Here is a 13,797-nt window from a genome sequence, read left to right on the forward strand (position 1 = left end):
GAAGGCGGCGAAGGCGGCTCAGCGAAGGCGCAGGCGAAGGCTTCCCGGGATTGAGGTAGTAGCTGAGGAGACGGCGGCGGCGGCGGCCATTTCCCTCACAGTGGCGGAGACCGAGGCGGCGGCGGACGGGGAGCGGCCCGGCCCCGGCCCCCTGCTCGTCGGTTGTGGCGGGGCCGGTGTGGGGCCTGCCCGGCTCCCGCCCCCTGCGGCGTCCCCGCCGGCTCCTCCTCCTCCCCCGGGGGGGCGGCGCAGGGGGCCCGGCCCGGCCCGAGCTCAGGCCGCTGCCGCTGTCGGAGGAGGAGGAGGAACAGGAGGAGGAGGAGGGTCAGGAGTAGCAGCGACAGCAGCCGCAGCAGCAGCAGCAGCAGCCGCAAGCGGCAGTGGCCCCTCCATGGGCGGCCTAGCTGCCGGGAGGGACATGGAACCGGGGCTGCCCGTCGAGGTGCGTGGCTCCAACGGGGCCTTCTACAAGGTGAGGCGGCGCTCCGGCCGGGAACACCTGTCCGTGCCTGCAGGCCGGGGAAGCAAGGGGCTGTCGGGACTCCTCCTTGCCCACTTCATAACCCGCCTCGAGGAGACACTCCCCGGGCCTATCTCCTCGACCCCCCCCCCCCCTTCCCTAACCCCTCAGTGACTGCTCCTGATCTCTCGTCTGCTTCCCTCCTTCCCGGGGCAGAGACAGTCATTCCTCCTGCTCCCCAAAAGACCTCACCACAGGAACACCCTTCTTGTTCATTCCACAGCTGACCTTCCCTTCTGTGTTCACCAAAGGTTAAGACTTTAATTCTGTTTTTGGGTAACCCACCCCCTAAATCTGGGAGAGACCTCAGTCCATTATCTCAGGTAGAGCCCCTCCTACTTCGTATTTCCTAACTGAGGGAGAAAAAGGATGAAACCGAGCTCAAATAGCAGTAGCACCCCCTGACCTCTAGGAAGTCTATGCTCTGCCATTCATTTTGCTTTCTCATTCGTCGATGGCTTCATTATACAAGTCCTCTACCTCCATACTTCTACTTTCCACGCAAGACCTACCTAGACTATTCCTTGATCCGGGTAAGGACCAGTACATGTATGCATTATCGATGTCATGCCCCAAGCCGAGTTTATGTTTTTCTCAAGGGACCTCAAGTGAACCCCTTTCCCAAGAGTGAATACCCCTTTCTTTTGTTTTTCCCTAAGGTATTTCTGTCTCTGGAATGTTCCCTAGTAACTTCCCTATTTGGGCATTCTCCTATAGCTCTTTTTTAGGGAGTCCCTTTGAAGAACCCTTTTTCTGTACCCAACCTCCTCTCTAAAGGCATTTCTGCAGAGATTCCCTCCTTTGTCCACACCCTTTTCTACCCACCTCTAATTTGGTTTCTGGGGTATCCTTTCATAGGTAAAATAATTGAAGTTGAAGATTCATTGCATCCCAATATTTTTCTTCTTAATTCTCTAATATGGGGGGGCTGGGACGGGCCATCCTTGTAACTTACATCCTGCCAACGTTTTTGTTCTACCTCCCAGGCCTGAGTTTGAACATATATTGTAGCCTATCCTACATCTGGAAGAACTAGAATGTAAGTTTCTTGAGGGTAGATTGTCATTTTTGTCTTTATCCAGTTCCTAGCAAATAGTTACTTAATAAATGTTTGTTAAAATTTCTCCTATATAGCCACATATGAGGTGAGAGCTTGCTCTCCCTTCCCTCTCCTCCTTTACCCAATAGACCCCCATACCTTTGAGATGTTCTGCTCCCTTTCTTTTCCAAAGCATATTTCACATTATAACTAAAAAGAATTTGGTGTTTGCTATGGGGTATACTCTTTTTTCTGTCATCTGATAGTTTTCTGGTAATCTGGGTTTCAGCTCACTCCTTAATCTAACTAATTAACTATATAAACTTAGCTTAATCAACTTGAATGTTATTTTCAATCAAATTCTTTCTTAAGCAAAAAGAAGTACCTTAGTTGATTCTTTGTCATTTCTTTCATAAACCCAGGGTTCCTCCTTCAATTTTAGATTATATGATAATGCAGAGTCTTCAAAATGGCACCCCCGAATAAACTCTTGTTTCCTCTTGGACCCGTCCCATAGCAGCATTTCTATTTGCCCTGGCAAAAATTCCTCCATTTCTAATTCTATGTGTCTTGGTAGCATATGCTTGTCTTCACTCTTTTTTTTCCCCTTACATTTCCCTCTTTTTTGAACTGTACTTCCAGATGCCTGCTTAATCTTGACTGTTCCTTTGCCCTCTTTTTTCTAAACTGCCAATCTTAGGAGAAAAAAGGATTTTGAGATTAGGTCACAGGTTTTATTGAACTATAAGATGTTCTATTTAGTCTTCTTTTATTCTTCTGTTTACTGGTATCTAGGGACAGTTTCTAGAGAAGATGGATCTTTAGGAAGAATCATCTAGATGAGAGAGGAGATTCCTTCCTTCCATCCCTACCCCCTACCCCTTGTCATATACACAGGTAGCTAAAACTTCTTTTAAAAACTTAGTTGCTCCTATATTGTATTAAATCTTTCTCTTAAGCAAATGTAAATGTGGTAAAGGTGAGAATTTGATTTAAAGTGAGGATGGACTTTGGAAGTGAGTATTTGTTGGGAAATAGATCACATGGATTTCTGTATGCTGACATTTCTTATTTAAATCTTAAAATTTAATTTCTCCCATTTTGAAAAGACTAGAATACCTTAGAACAATCTATTTACATGCTAACTTTTTTTTTTTTTTTAAACCACAACCATTCTCTGCTGGACTCTCTATCCTTTTGTATTTGAATACTTTTTCTCTGTCTTTAGAAACTTTTCATGACTCAACAGATCGTGGTAGTTAGTAAGAAAGTAAAAAATGTTGTTTGAAAACAATATCCCCTGATATATAGGATCCTGATAAGGTTCCTCTCTTTCTCATGGATGTGGGAATCCTGTTGTAGATCCTCTTCTAAGAGAGACAGTGTCACCTCTTAATATCCCTCCAAAGAGCCTACATGTATTTCTACTTCAATCTTTGGCTCTTTCAAATTCCATTGTCAGTCTACTTCTAAGATAGAAACATAGCTCCTAATCTTCACAGGTGCTTGGACCTGGTTGATTCTTCTCTTTAGGCAGGTTGGCCCTCTCCTGAGAGCTCCCCATAGCTCATCATATTGATGCTAGACTTAGTTCAGAAATTGATCAGCAGAGACCACTACAGCTCTGAACTCCCTAGCTCAAGAAATTCACCAATGTCTGTGCCCCTTGTAGTAAGGTTTTTTGTGCCACCATGCGCAGCCTCCTATTTTATTCTAAGGAACCTCCTTCTAAACTCAACCTTTCAATTTCCAATTCTCTCACATGGAGCTTCCTGCCAAGATTATATTATTTGGGGAAAGTTCCATAATCAAAGTTAAATAGACCTTAGTTGTGGTAATAAATTCAAAGAAGCTATCATGCCTACTTTGTTTTGGAAGGAAGGAGGAAGTAAGGTTTAATTAGAGTCTCCCCATCTGGACAATGGAGAGAACCTCACGCCTGTTCCCGCTTTTCCCTCAATTTCTTTGACATTTCCCTTGCTTCACTGAATAAGGTAGGGTTATTTAGCAATGGCTTAGTCTTTTGGAAACAAAGTTAGTGAACCAAATGACCCTCTGGTCAGCTGAACTGGCTTCTCCTTGTCCTTGCCCTTTTTTCCCTCTGTTCATATTCTCTACCTGATGCTAGGTGAGGCCTGAGGCATTCAAGTTCTTGGGGGAAGAAATAGTATTTAGGGGTGGAGTGAGTGATATTAAGCTGCAAGGGTCTGAATTCCTGAAAAGAATTAGAGTTTCAAATATTATGGTTAGAAAAACCTCACTGTAATTATGGATGGTATTTCTCCCTAATCTAAGTGGTCAAGGAATGATTGGTTTACATTAATAAATAAGGATGGATAGCTTTTATGAATAACTTAAGAGCAGGGATCCATTTTTGAAAAGAGCAAACAAGTACCTGTCTTCTGCCATGCCCTCTTTCCCCATTCTGAGGAATCTTGCTTAAAGAATTTTCCAGAACAGCTGACGTTGTCTTAATGAACAGAAGCTCAAAGATATTTTATATGTATAATAAGCCAAGGCAGGTGTGAAGTCCTAATGAGTTTACAGAGGTATTTTTTAGTTATAAAGGTTAGAATAGAAGAAGAGGTTATTGAAATAGAATGGTATGGAAGGAACATAAAAGAATGACAGTGGGCCATTTAGGAAAGGATTCTGGATTGGAAAAAGAAATTATGCAACTAGGGGAAAGGATGTAAGAAAGGGAAAGGAGATTTTGCATATTTACAATTTTTTCAGATTAGATTTTAGTTTATTATATAAATGTTAGATGCCATTGTTATTAAATATCATTTACTTTGAGAATTAGTAAAGTTCTAGAGAAAAATTGGGAACCACATTACTTATCCTAAAAGGAAATAGAAGGTGATTTTGCACTAATTAAACTTTAGATTCTCAGTATAAAGAGAACTAATAGTATAATAGAAAAATCCAAAATGGTGTTGATAGTTATGGTGGGGGAATAGGCAGAGAAAAGTGTTTATTCTTTAGGATGATTTCTACCCTTATCCCATCTGCCCCCCAAGCCCAGTTCCTTTTTAAGGAAGAGAGGAGAGAAATAAACATAGATTAAATGCCTACTACATGCCAAACACTTTGCTTTAATAATAGCAACTAACATTTATATCTTTATGTGCTAGGCATGCTTTACACATGTTGGCTCATTTCATCTTCACAACCACTCTAGGAAGTAGATACTATTATCCCCCTTTTTAAAGTTGAAACTAAAGCATATGAAGCCAAGTAACTTAACTCAGGTTTACACGGCTAATAAATGTCTGAAGCTGGATTGGAACTCGGATCTTTCCAGGCCCATTGGTCTATTTTGTACTACCTAGATGCAATAAAATTTTTAGAGTACATTCATTATATGAAGATGGGAAAAGTGGAAACAGATAGTTGGACAGATGATTATAGTCACCTCAGTTTAGAGCATTATCTCTATCTACTCTTATTTGGGTAGGGATACTTTATTAAGTTAGAAATAGTTCTTTGCTAGAACATTCATCACTTTCCTTTTGTTATCTTATTTTTATACCCAAGTGCCCCACTTCTCTAAATCCTTATCCTTTCCCCTTATAGTGTCCTGTCTTCTCCCATCCCCGTTTCTTCTTAAGACCAAGGCATCTACTCCCCAAGGGCAATATGGGAATGACAGGTTTCCTCAAATCTGTTCTGCATGAAGAGGAGGCAGACCTTTGTCTCCTCTCTGTTCCAGGACATCGTCTTGTCTTTGAGGATAATTCTTAGTTTTAGTTAATGCTTTTTGGTATTTTAATTGGATTGTAGCAGGCTATTGAGCAGAAAATTGAAGAATTGAGGGGGGTTGGGGTTTCTGGGATCCAGAAGGAAGTCCACTACAGCTCTGAAATTCCCTATGGAAAGAGGTTCACCAACCTCAGGTTACCAAATTATTCCATTCTCCTCCCCCAATCCCTACCCTTTTTTCTTGTTCTAGTGGTTTGCCTTTTTCCAAGTGTCTCCCCATCCCTTAAAAAACAGACACACTTTTCTTAGAATATGAATGTGTGTCTCTTACCCCTCTCCTGACTCACCTCACCCAGATTGCTTCTGTCCCCCAGAACTCAGGTTTCCTGCTTCCAGCCTGCCCCTTATTCCCTTCTGGAGTTCTGAGCTGATGGTAAATCTCCATTTTCTTTCTCACCTTACTCCGCTACCCACTGTAGGGTTTTGTGAAGGATGTCCATGAAGACTCAGTTACAATCTTCTTTGAGAACAAGTAAGACCTGGGGAAAGAAAATCCAGGATGTCTAGTTTTCAGAGAGGGTTCCAGGGGGTGGAAGCTAACAGAGGAGAACTGATCCTAAAAGGATTGCTTTGGGGAGGAGAGCAAAGAGTTAGGTATGTAGTCCCAGGAAAGGAGCAAGGATTACAACTAGAGGGTGGAGGGGTGGGATAATGGATAAAAGAAATATTGGGTTCCATTTGAAAGAGCCAGGGATTATGGAGTAGGAATTGAGATAAAATCTTCTAATTCTGAAGGAATGGAAAGCAGGGGGAATTGCTCTGGGAGTATTCCCATTTGGGGAACTTTCATCAGTATTAGGCTCTTCACACACTGTCCCATTTACAGCTGGCAGAGTGAGAGACAGATCCCCTTTGGGGATGTTCGACTACCACCACCCACTGACTACAGCAAGGAGATCACAGAAGGGGATGAGGTAGAGGTAAGAGCACTAAAGTTACTTAAAGTAAGATACAGATAACTTTCTTTTCTCTCCTCCCCTGTCAGCTTACCTCTACTCTACCCCACCCCACTTTACTGTCTTTTACTTGTCTCTTTGTCCCAGTTATCATTCATCTAAGAGCCTGGATACCCCTTTATGTGTTAGATTTGTTCAAAGTGTTCTCCTTCTCCTTCACCATTGTTAGTTAAGTGAAGAATGATAAGGAGAGTGTCTGTCTTGACTGAAAATATCTGCAAAAGAAGGAACCCCCAGGTGGTTTTAATTTCCTATCTTAAGCTCTCCTGCTGCCTAAGGTCTTGTGAATTTCCTGCTGTAGTTTCCCTGTTGTTCTGATATTTCACATTTTATGACAGAGTTCTTTTTCAGTTAAAAATTCCATAGATAATAGAGAAGTTTCATGGCTTCTTATCCATTCTGATTAGCAGCTGTCATCTCTGCTTTCTTTTACTCTTGGTTTAGAGGGGTTCTACTTTTTTTGTGGTTACTGGGCAATTTCCAAGACCACCTCTATTTTCTTCTCTAATTTCCTCTAGGTTTATTCCCGAGCCAATGAACAGGAGCCTTGTGGTTGGTGGCTGGCAAGGGTTCGAATGATGAAGGGAGATGTGAGTGATCTTGGAGGGTTTGGGAGTGGCTCAGGTAGTATTGGAACTGAGGGTACAAAGTTAGGAGGAAGCAGCGTTTGAGGATGATTGTGGGGATTTGATTCCACATGTTCTAAGGTTGCTCTCTTATTTCATCCCATCAGTTCTATGTCATAGAATATGCAGCTTGTGATGCCACCTACAATGAGATTGTGACTCTGGAACGGCTCCGACCTGTCAATCCCAGTCCTCTGGCTACCAAAGGCAGTTTTTTCAAGGTTACCATGGCGGTTCCTGAGGATCTGAGAGAAGCGTGAGTGTCAAGGCTCTCCACAGAGGTGGTATCCCTTATTCATGACTCTTCCCATGGCCACCTCACTCCTTACCTTCCTTTTTTCCAGCCTCCCCTTTTCTTTCCCTATTCCTACCCCATTTTCTACTTTATATCCCCATCCATTTTCTCCTATTAGTTAAAATAATTTTCCTGGTTACTCCCTTTCTGTCCCCCTGAACTATCTGAAAGTTTCTCACTTCTCCCTAGCTGCTCCAATGAGAATGTCCATAAAGAATTCAAGAAGGCTTTAGGAGCCAACTGTATCTTCCTAAACATCACTAACAGTGAGCTCTTTATTCTGGTAAGCATGTTTACCCATGCCTTTAGTTTTCCTCTCCTTTGTACCTCTGATTCTTAGCAGAGAAAGAGGGACCTAAGGGAATTTTTTAATATTTTTAATCAAAGGACAGAATATTCTACTTGCTTGCTCTTGATCATGATTTTTTTTCTTGGGAATGAGGGTTCTTACCCACCAGAGTCCAAAATAGCATAGGACAAAGGGTAGGTTTTCAGCACCTGACAATTCCCTTGAATCTCCAAGTGTAATTTAAAAATGTAGCCTTCATTCTTTTTTCTAAGACTACCCTGTTCCCATCCAATTAATTAAACATTTGTTGAATGCTTTCTTTGTGCCAAATGCTAGGACCACAAATGAAGTCCCTGTTTGTGTAAGCACAAAGCTTATACTTTAATGATCCAAGTCTTAGAAAACGATTCCCTTCTGTGCCTTGAAATTACATCTTATTTTCCCCATTTGTCCTTCTATTCCTCTATTTCTTTTAGATACCCAGATAGCTTCATAAACTCCCATCTTCCCTGAGGACCCAAGTATCCTAGTGCCCAACTCTTATCTTCACTTCTATGTGGAATGGGGAGGGAGGGGGGAGAATAGTTAACTTCTCTTCCCACTTAGTCAACAACAGAAGCTCCTATAAAACGGGCATCCTTGCTGGGTGACATGCATTTCCGAAGCCTCCGAACCAAACTGCTGCTCATGTCCAGAAATGAAGAGGCCACCAAGCATTTAGAGGTGAGTTCTGATCTTGTTTCCCCCTATTGGAAGGTCCCTCCCCCTCTTAGAACACTTAGTTCAGCTCCTGTTGAACCAGTTCACTTGAACATGGGTTCACTTGATTTAATTCAGTTATATCCCATCAATTCATGTCATAAAAAATGTTGGGATCCTTTAGGATACCTACATTGTAGTCCTTGTTGTTTCATTTGCCTTCTTTTTAATAGTTACCCCATATATTTATTTGGCCCATTGTTGTTTATGCTTTCATATACATATACATTTTATTTTCACAGTGACAAGTATTTGATTGGCGATATTATCTTTTTTTTTTTTTTTTGAGAAAGTTTAGGCCCAGAGAAATTGTGACTTGTCCAAAGTATTCAGTTCATTTTACATTTTGTAAATGAGGTTAAATTGTTAACTTTCTGGAAAAGAGTAGCATCTTTAGTCTCATTTTTTCCTTTTCACTATTATATACTCATTCTTCTTAAGCTTTTTGTCCTGGTTTTTTTAAATACATGGCTCTTCCTGTTCTATATCCACTTTCTCTGTTAACTTCAGTAGGTTGCTCTAGAGAAACTCTTAACATACGTGTATTATTTGAGCATCCTGTAATTTGGGTTTGGAGTAGAGATCATCTTTTTATAAGAATTTCTGATTTCTGGATTCAATTTTAGCTTCACATCTTAGTAAATCCCTGTAGGGGACTTAAGGACTGGATGCCTTGCATATCCAAGACTTTCCCTTCTCTAGCATTTTCTTTTCCTTTAGGCCTATTTGCAATGCTTTTTGATAAAGTTTCAGCTCCTTTCCTATAGGAAATGAGCTTTTTTGGAACCTACTGTTGAAGCTATCTTTTCCTACCTTTCTTTTTTTCCTAACTATGGTTTATTCCCACAGACTCCTTGCTGTCTTCTTCAAGAATTAGGCAGCCTGTCTTTGACTTCTTCTCAGGCTCTAATTAGGAGTTGAACAACTTCTTTTTATCTTGAGATTCCCTTTAATCCTTCCTCGGTTGTTTGGAGTTTGTTGTAAGGAAAAGACTGTAGTGTTTGAAAAAGTGTAAAGTGACATTTGAATGGTATTTTATGCTTTTGCTTATTTCAAAGGGCTATCTATCATATATCTTTGTGATATGAGCTTTATAAGAATTTTCCTCTGAGATAGGTAGGGCAGCAATCATTTCATAAATGTAATTTGAAGTTGAGATATTGTGGTTTGTCCAAAGTAACAAAGCTTAGCAGTATCAGAAATCAGAAAACTTTTTTACCACTTGATTACTAGATTACCATGAATTTCTAAGCTTTGGCAAGGAAATGTGTCACAAGAGTGAGTGGCCACTAGAAGTTATTGTTTTATTCTTTTTAACTCATTCTTTTCCATGGTCCCTGGTGGTCTTAATCACATAGAGAGAGGAACCTTTGGTCATGTACTGTCCTGAGCTTTAGAAAGGTCCTAGCTGACTTCGTCTTTTCTTCCAGACAAGCAAGCAGCTAGCAGCAGCATTCCAGGAAGAATTCACAGTACGTGAGGACCTAATGGGACTAGCAATTGGGACTCATGGTGCCAATATCCAACAGGCCCGAAAAGTGCCTGGGGTGACAGCCATTGAACTGGGCGAGGAAACTTGCACCTTTCGAATCTATGGGGAGGTCAGTACTGGGAGTCCTGAGGGGTGAAATAGAAAATATACTGGAATTCGTCCTCCTTTTTTTGGATTTAGTATTAGCACATTTCCTTTAAAACAGGGTGGTGGAAGGAAAGAAAGCTTAAATTTTGAGGGCTTAGGCCCTGGTGTCCAGTAATTATCTTTCCTCTCTTTCTTTAGACACCTGAGGCATGCCGGCAGGCCCGAAGCTACCTTGAATTCTCTGAAGACTCTGTCCAAGTGCCCCGGAATCTGGTTGGTGAGTCTATATAGCCAGTGATCAGGATGAAGCAGGAGAAAGGAGGAATTAAAAGTGTAGAGTTGAGAACCAGTGGGAGAAGAGGTAGAGAATGGGAGATGTGGAGGATGTTAAACAACTGGATATCTAAGAAGGAACTTAGTAGGCTTCTGCTGGATTGAGGACTGGACAAGCAGAGACTGTAACAGGAATGATAGAAGAATTCCAAGGATATCGGGTGGTTTTCATCTTGAATGAAATAAACCTCTTACAAAGTAAAGAACTGTCTATTATCTTCTTCATCCTTTAACAGGCAAAGTAATTGGGAAGAATGGGAAAGTGATCCAGGAGATTGTAGATAAATCTGGTGTGGTGAGAGTTCGAGTGGAAGGTGATAATGACAAGAAGAATCCCAGGGAGGAGGTATTACTGAAAAATAGTTCTTTGGTTTTCCTGGGGAAGATGGGTAGGAGCAAGGTCTTAAGGACAAGAACTTTTGTATGGCAGGGGCAAGGATAAGTTTTGCTGAAGATAGGTCCCCAATATGTAAACTTATGTGAAGATGAGGGAAACAGGTTTGCTCACGTTTGCTTTCTCCTTATTGATCCATTTCTTCCTGTCAGGGAATGGTTCCTTTCATATTTGTTGGCACCCGGGAAAATATCAGCAATGCGCAGGCTCTCCTGGAATATCACCTCTCTTACTTGCAGGTATTAGGATTATCTCCATGGGAGGGAAAGAGATCCTGAGTGTCTTGAAGAGAATTGAAACTTTTAGGAAAGCTGGGATCTATGAAAACTGTCTCTGAAGAGAACAGGGCTAATGGGCAGAACTGGTTACCTGATTTGTTCACATTTAGGATCTGTCCTTTAGGTTTTTTAATTTTTTGCTAAATTATTATTTAGAGAGGTTTGGTGGTATGCAGTTTCAGCAGAGGACTCTTATTAAATTTTTCTCCTTTCTCTGGCTCCAAATAATTTTTTCCCACTTTCCCAATCAGGAGGTAGAACAGCTTCGTTTAGAAAGGCTACAGATTGATGAACAGCTTCGGCAGATTGGGCTGGGCTTCCGTACCCCTGGAAGTGGCCGAGGGAGCAGTGGTGGTGACAAAACTGGCTATGCTACGGATGAAAGTTCTTCCTCTTCCCTCCATGCTACTAGAACTTATGGGGGTCGTGGCCGTGGCCGTAGGACAGGAAGTTCTGGCTATGGTGAGATTGTGATGTATGGCTAAAGAGGGAGGAGACAAGTTAGGTAGTGGAAGGAGAATAAATTGTATGCAAAGGCTTTTTCTGTGGGACTACATATTTTTTGGTAGGGAGAAACCGAATTGACTTCTGTTCCCTAGGCCCTGGTTCAGACCTGTCTACTGCTTCTGAAACGGAATCTGAGAAACGAGAAGAGCCTGATAGACCCGGACATAGTGACCAAGATGCCTCTAGCCGAGCTGAAGAAGGTCGTAGAAGACCAATGGGGGGTCGAGGTCGAGGGTCCAATCCTACACCTCGGCTTCCCACAAAGTACAGCACATCTTCCATTAGCTCAGGTACTGAGGGAACAACCTAATATTCATCTGAGTCTTGGAAGGAAATGGGATAGGAACTGATAATGGAGAGCCAAATACCAAACCCTCTTCTAACTTCCTAGTCCTGAAGGATCCTGACAGTAACCCCTACAGCCTGCTGGACACATCAGAACCAGAACCCCCAGTTGACTCTGAACCTGGAGAGCCACCTCCTGCTAGTGCCCGGCGCCGAAGATCTCGCCGTCGCCGCACAGATGATGATAGGACCATAATAGATGGAGGACTGGAGTCTGATGGGCCTAACCTGGCTGAAAATGGTCTAGGTGAGCAGGATTTTCTGGGTCACTAAAATAAATGGGACTTGGGAACCTGGGTGCCTCCATTTTCTGAATATCTTTATCACTACTCTTCCCTACAGAAGAGGAATCAAAACCCCAACGACGTAACCGAAGCCGTAGAAGGCGAAACCGTGGTAACCGGGCAGATGGCTCTATCAGTAGAGACCGGCAACCAGGTGAATAGCCAAGATTTCTTCCTTAGACTTGAGAGTGGGACTTGAGTTGTGATGATAAAGGATTTAGGTAGAATTAGAAGGCTGGGGGATAGACATTAGATCCCTTCTTCTCACAGTGACAGTGGCAGATTACATTTCCCGGGCAGAATCTCAAAGCCGGCAGAGGCAGCCCCCTGAACCCACTCATGTTCCTTCCGAGGATTCCCTCTCAGGACCAAAGGTAGATGTATTGGTGCTTTCTTCTTCCTCCTGTCCTAAACCCCCAATTCCCATCCCACCTTGCCCCAAGCTTTGTCTTTACTGTTGCATTGGGGAAGAGAAGCCCTGGTTTTTTTTTTTTCCTGATAGATGGGGTGGAGGGGTAGGGTGGTAAAGCAGAAGTGTGAGTTCACAGGGCTTGCCTCTTTGGGAGTTGGTAAAGTAAAAAAGGAAAGGACTCTCATCACTTTTTTTCTCTTCCTTCCCCTCCAGGGTGTCGGCAAGCTTCCTAAAGGCCCCTCTGAAAATGGGGAGCTCTCTGCCTCCTTGGAGCTGGGCAGCTTGGTGAATGGAGTCTCATAAAAGTCCCTCCACTCTTCCCTGTATCTCTCCCCTCCCATCTTGCTTGCTACCCAACAAGCCCTTCCTGACCCGCATTGGAGCTGCTCTTGTCTAAGGGGGGAGGGAACAGTGGCCACACTGTGGGTTTTCCCCACCCCCCAGGGGCTTGGGGGTGGGTGGGATGGTGTGCTTGTTACAGGGTCACCCTCCCCTCTTTGTCCTCTGTCTACCCACCCTATGGTGAGGGGAGCCTCCCCCCCATCAGACTGGATGTGCCTTTTATCCTTTAATGCCCCAATCTCTCCTTGGCCCCCTAATTCTCTCCCTGGCCTGTTTGTGGGGAGGGTCGTCTTGTACCCACCCAAATGTGATGGTTTGGAGGATTCCCTTGGCACCCCTTCTCATCCTGTCCCCCCCTCTCTGGGCCTCATCACTGTGGAGGATGGGGGTGGTGTCATTGGGTGGGAGGCATGGGATGGGGGGGTTTGAAGCAGGGGTAGGGGCCTACTAAGGTCTCTGGGGGTGGGAAGTAGGGGGGCAGACTTTGTCTGGCTAATGAGAAGGTGTATTTATTTTTCACTGTACAGTATTTAAAAAGAGAATAAAAAAATCCAAATGGCTCCCTTCTTTCCTCCCAGTCTTGTTTCTCACATGCAGCCACATTGTTCCCTTAATTATTTCCCCTTGTCCATGTTGCACCCAACTCAGCCTTATCACCATTTGGGCAACTATCTCTAGAGCACCTTAACTCTGGAATTGATGCCTTTTCTTTTCACCCTTCCCTAAGTCAGCACGGAGCTACCCAAGTGTCCCCACCCAACGTTACTGCTTACTTACTTTGCCTTAGCCTACTGTGACTCAGGGATGCCCCTCCCTAGCAGTTGAGATTTGGGGTTAAAGTTTAATCAGCTTAGTTTGTCTTGGAGTCCCCTAGGCCCAGAATTGGGCCCTGAAGATTGCACGCAAAGTGAGGTGTTTTCCCGATGGTGCACCTGATCACATTTTTTCTCCGAAGCTTTAGACTCCAATAATGGTTCTGCTGCTCCAGTGGCCAAATTTCCTCTTCCCCAGCTCCCCTGCAGTTTGAGAATGTTTGAGAATGCAGTTTGAGAAAGGATCAGAAATGTAAGGTGT

At 43.3% G+C, this 13,797-nt stretch overlaps 1 protein-coding gene across 1 annotated transcript; it reads left to right on the forward strand.

Annotated features, from left to right (window-relative positions):
• Nucleotides 1-240: 240 nt before the first annotated feature.
• Nucleotides 241-13,283, forward strand: FXR2 (FMR1 autosomal homolog 2). The gene is made up of 17 exons (XM_051995801.1): nucleotides 241-472; nucleotides 5,744-5,796; nucleotides 6,151-6,244; nucleotides 6,799-6,870; nucleotides 7,014-7,162; nucleotides 7,391-7,484; nucleotides 8,097-8,213; nucleotides 9,680-9,850; nucleotides 10,027-10,105; nucleotides 10,398-10,507; nucleotides 10,708-10,794; nucleotides 11,085-11,295; nucleotides 11,433-11,630; nucleotides 11,732-11,932; nucleotides 12,028-12,123; nucleotides 12,240-12,343; nucleotides 12,595-13,283. Exons 1-17 carry the CDS (start codon nucleotides 392-394, stop codon nucleotides 12,682-12,684), a joined length of 2,007 nt encoding a protein of 668 aa, XP_051851761.1. The 5' UTR covers nucleotides 241-391; the 3' UTR covers nucleotides 12,685-13,283.
• Nucleotides 13,284-13,797: the final 514 nt, after the last annotated feature.

This window comes from Antechinus flavipes, chromosome 4 (genome assembly GCF_016432865.1).
Source record: "Antechinus flavipes isolate AdamAnt ecotype Samford, QLD, Australia chromosome 4, AdamAnt_v2, whole genome shotgun sequence".
Lineage (NCBI taxonomy): Eukaryota > Metazoa > Chordata > Mammalia > Dasyuromorphia > Dasyuridae > Antechinus > Antechinus flavipes.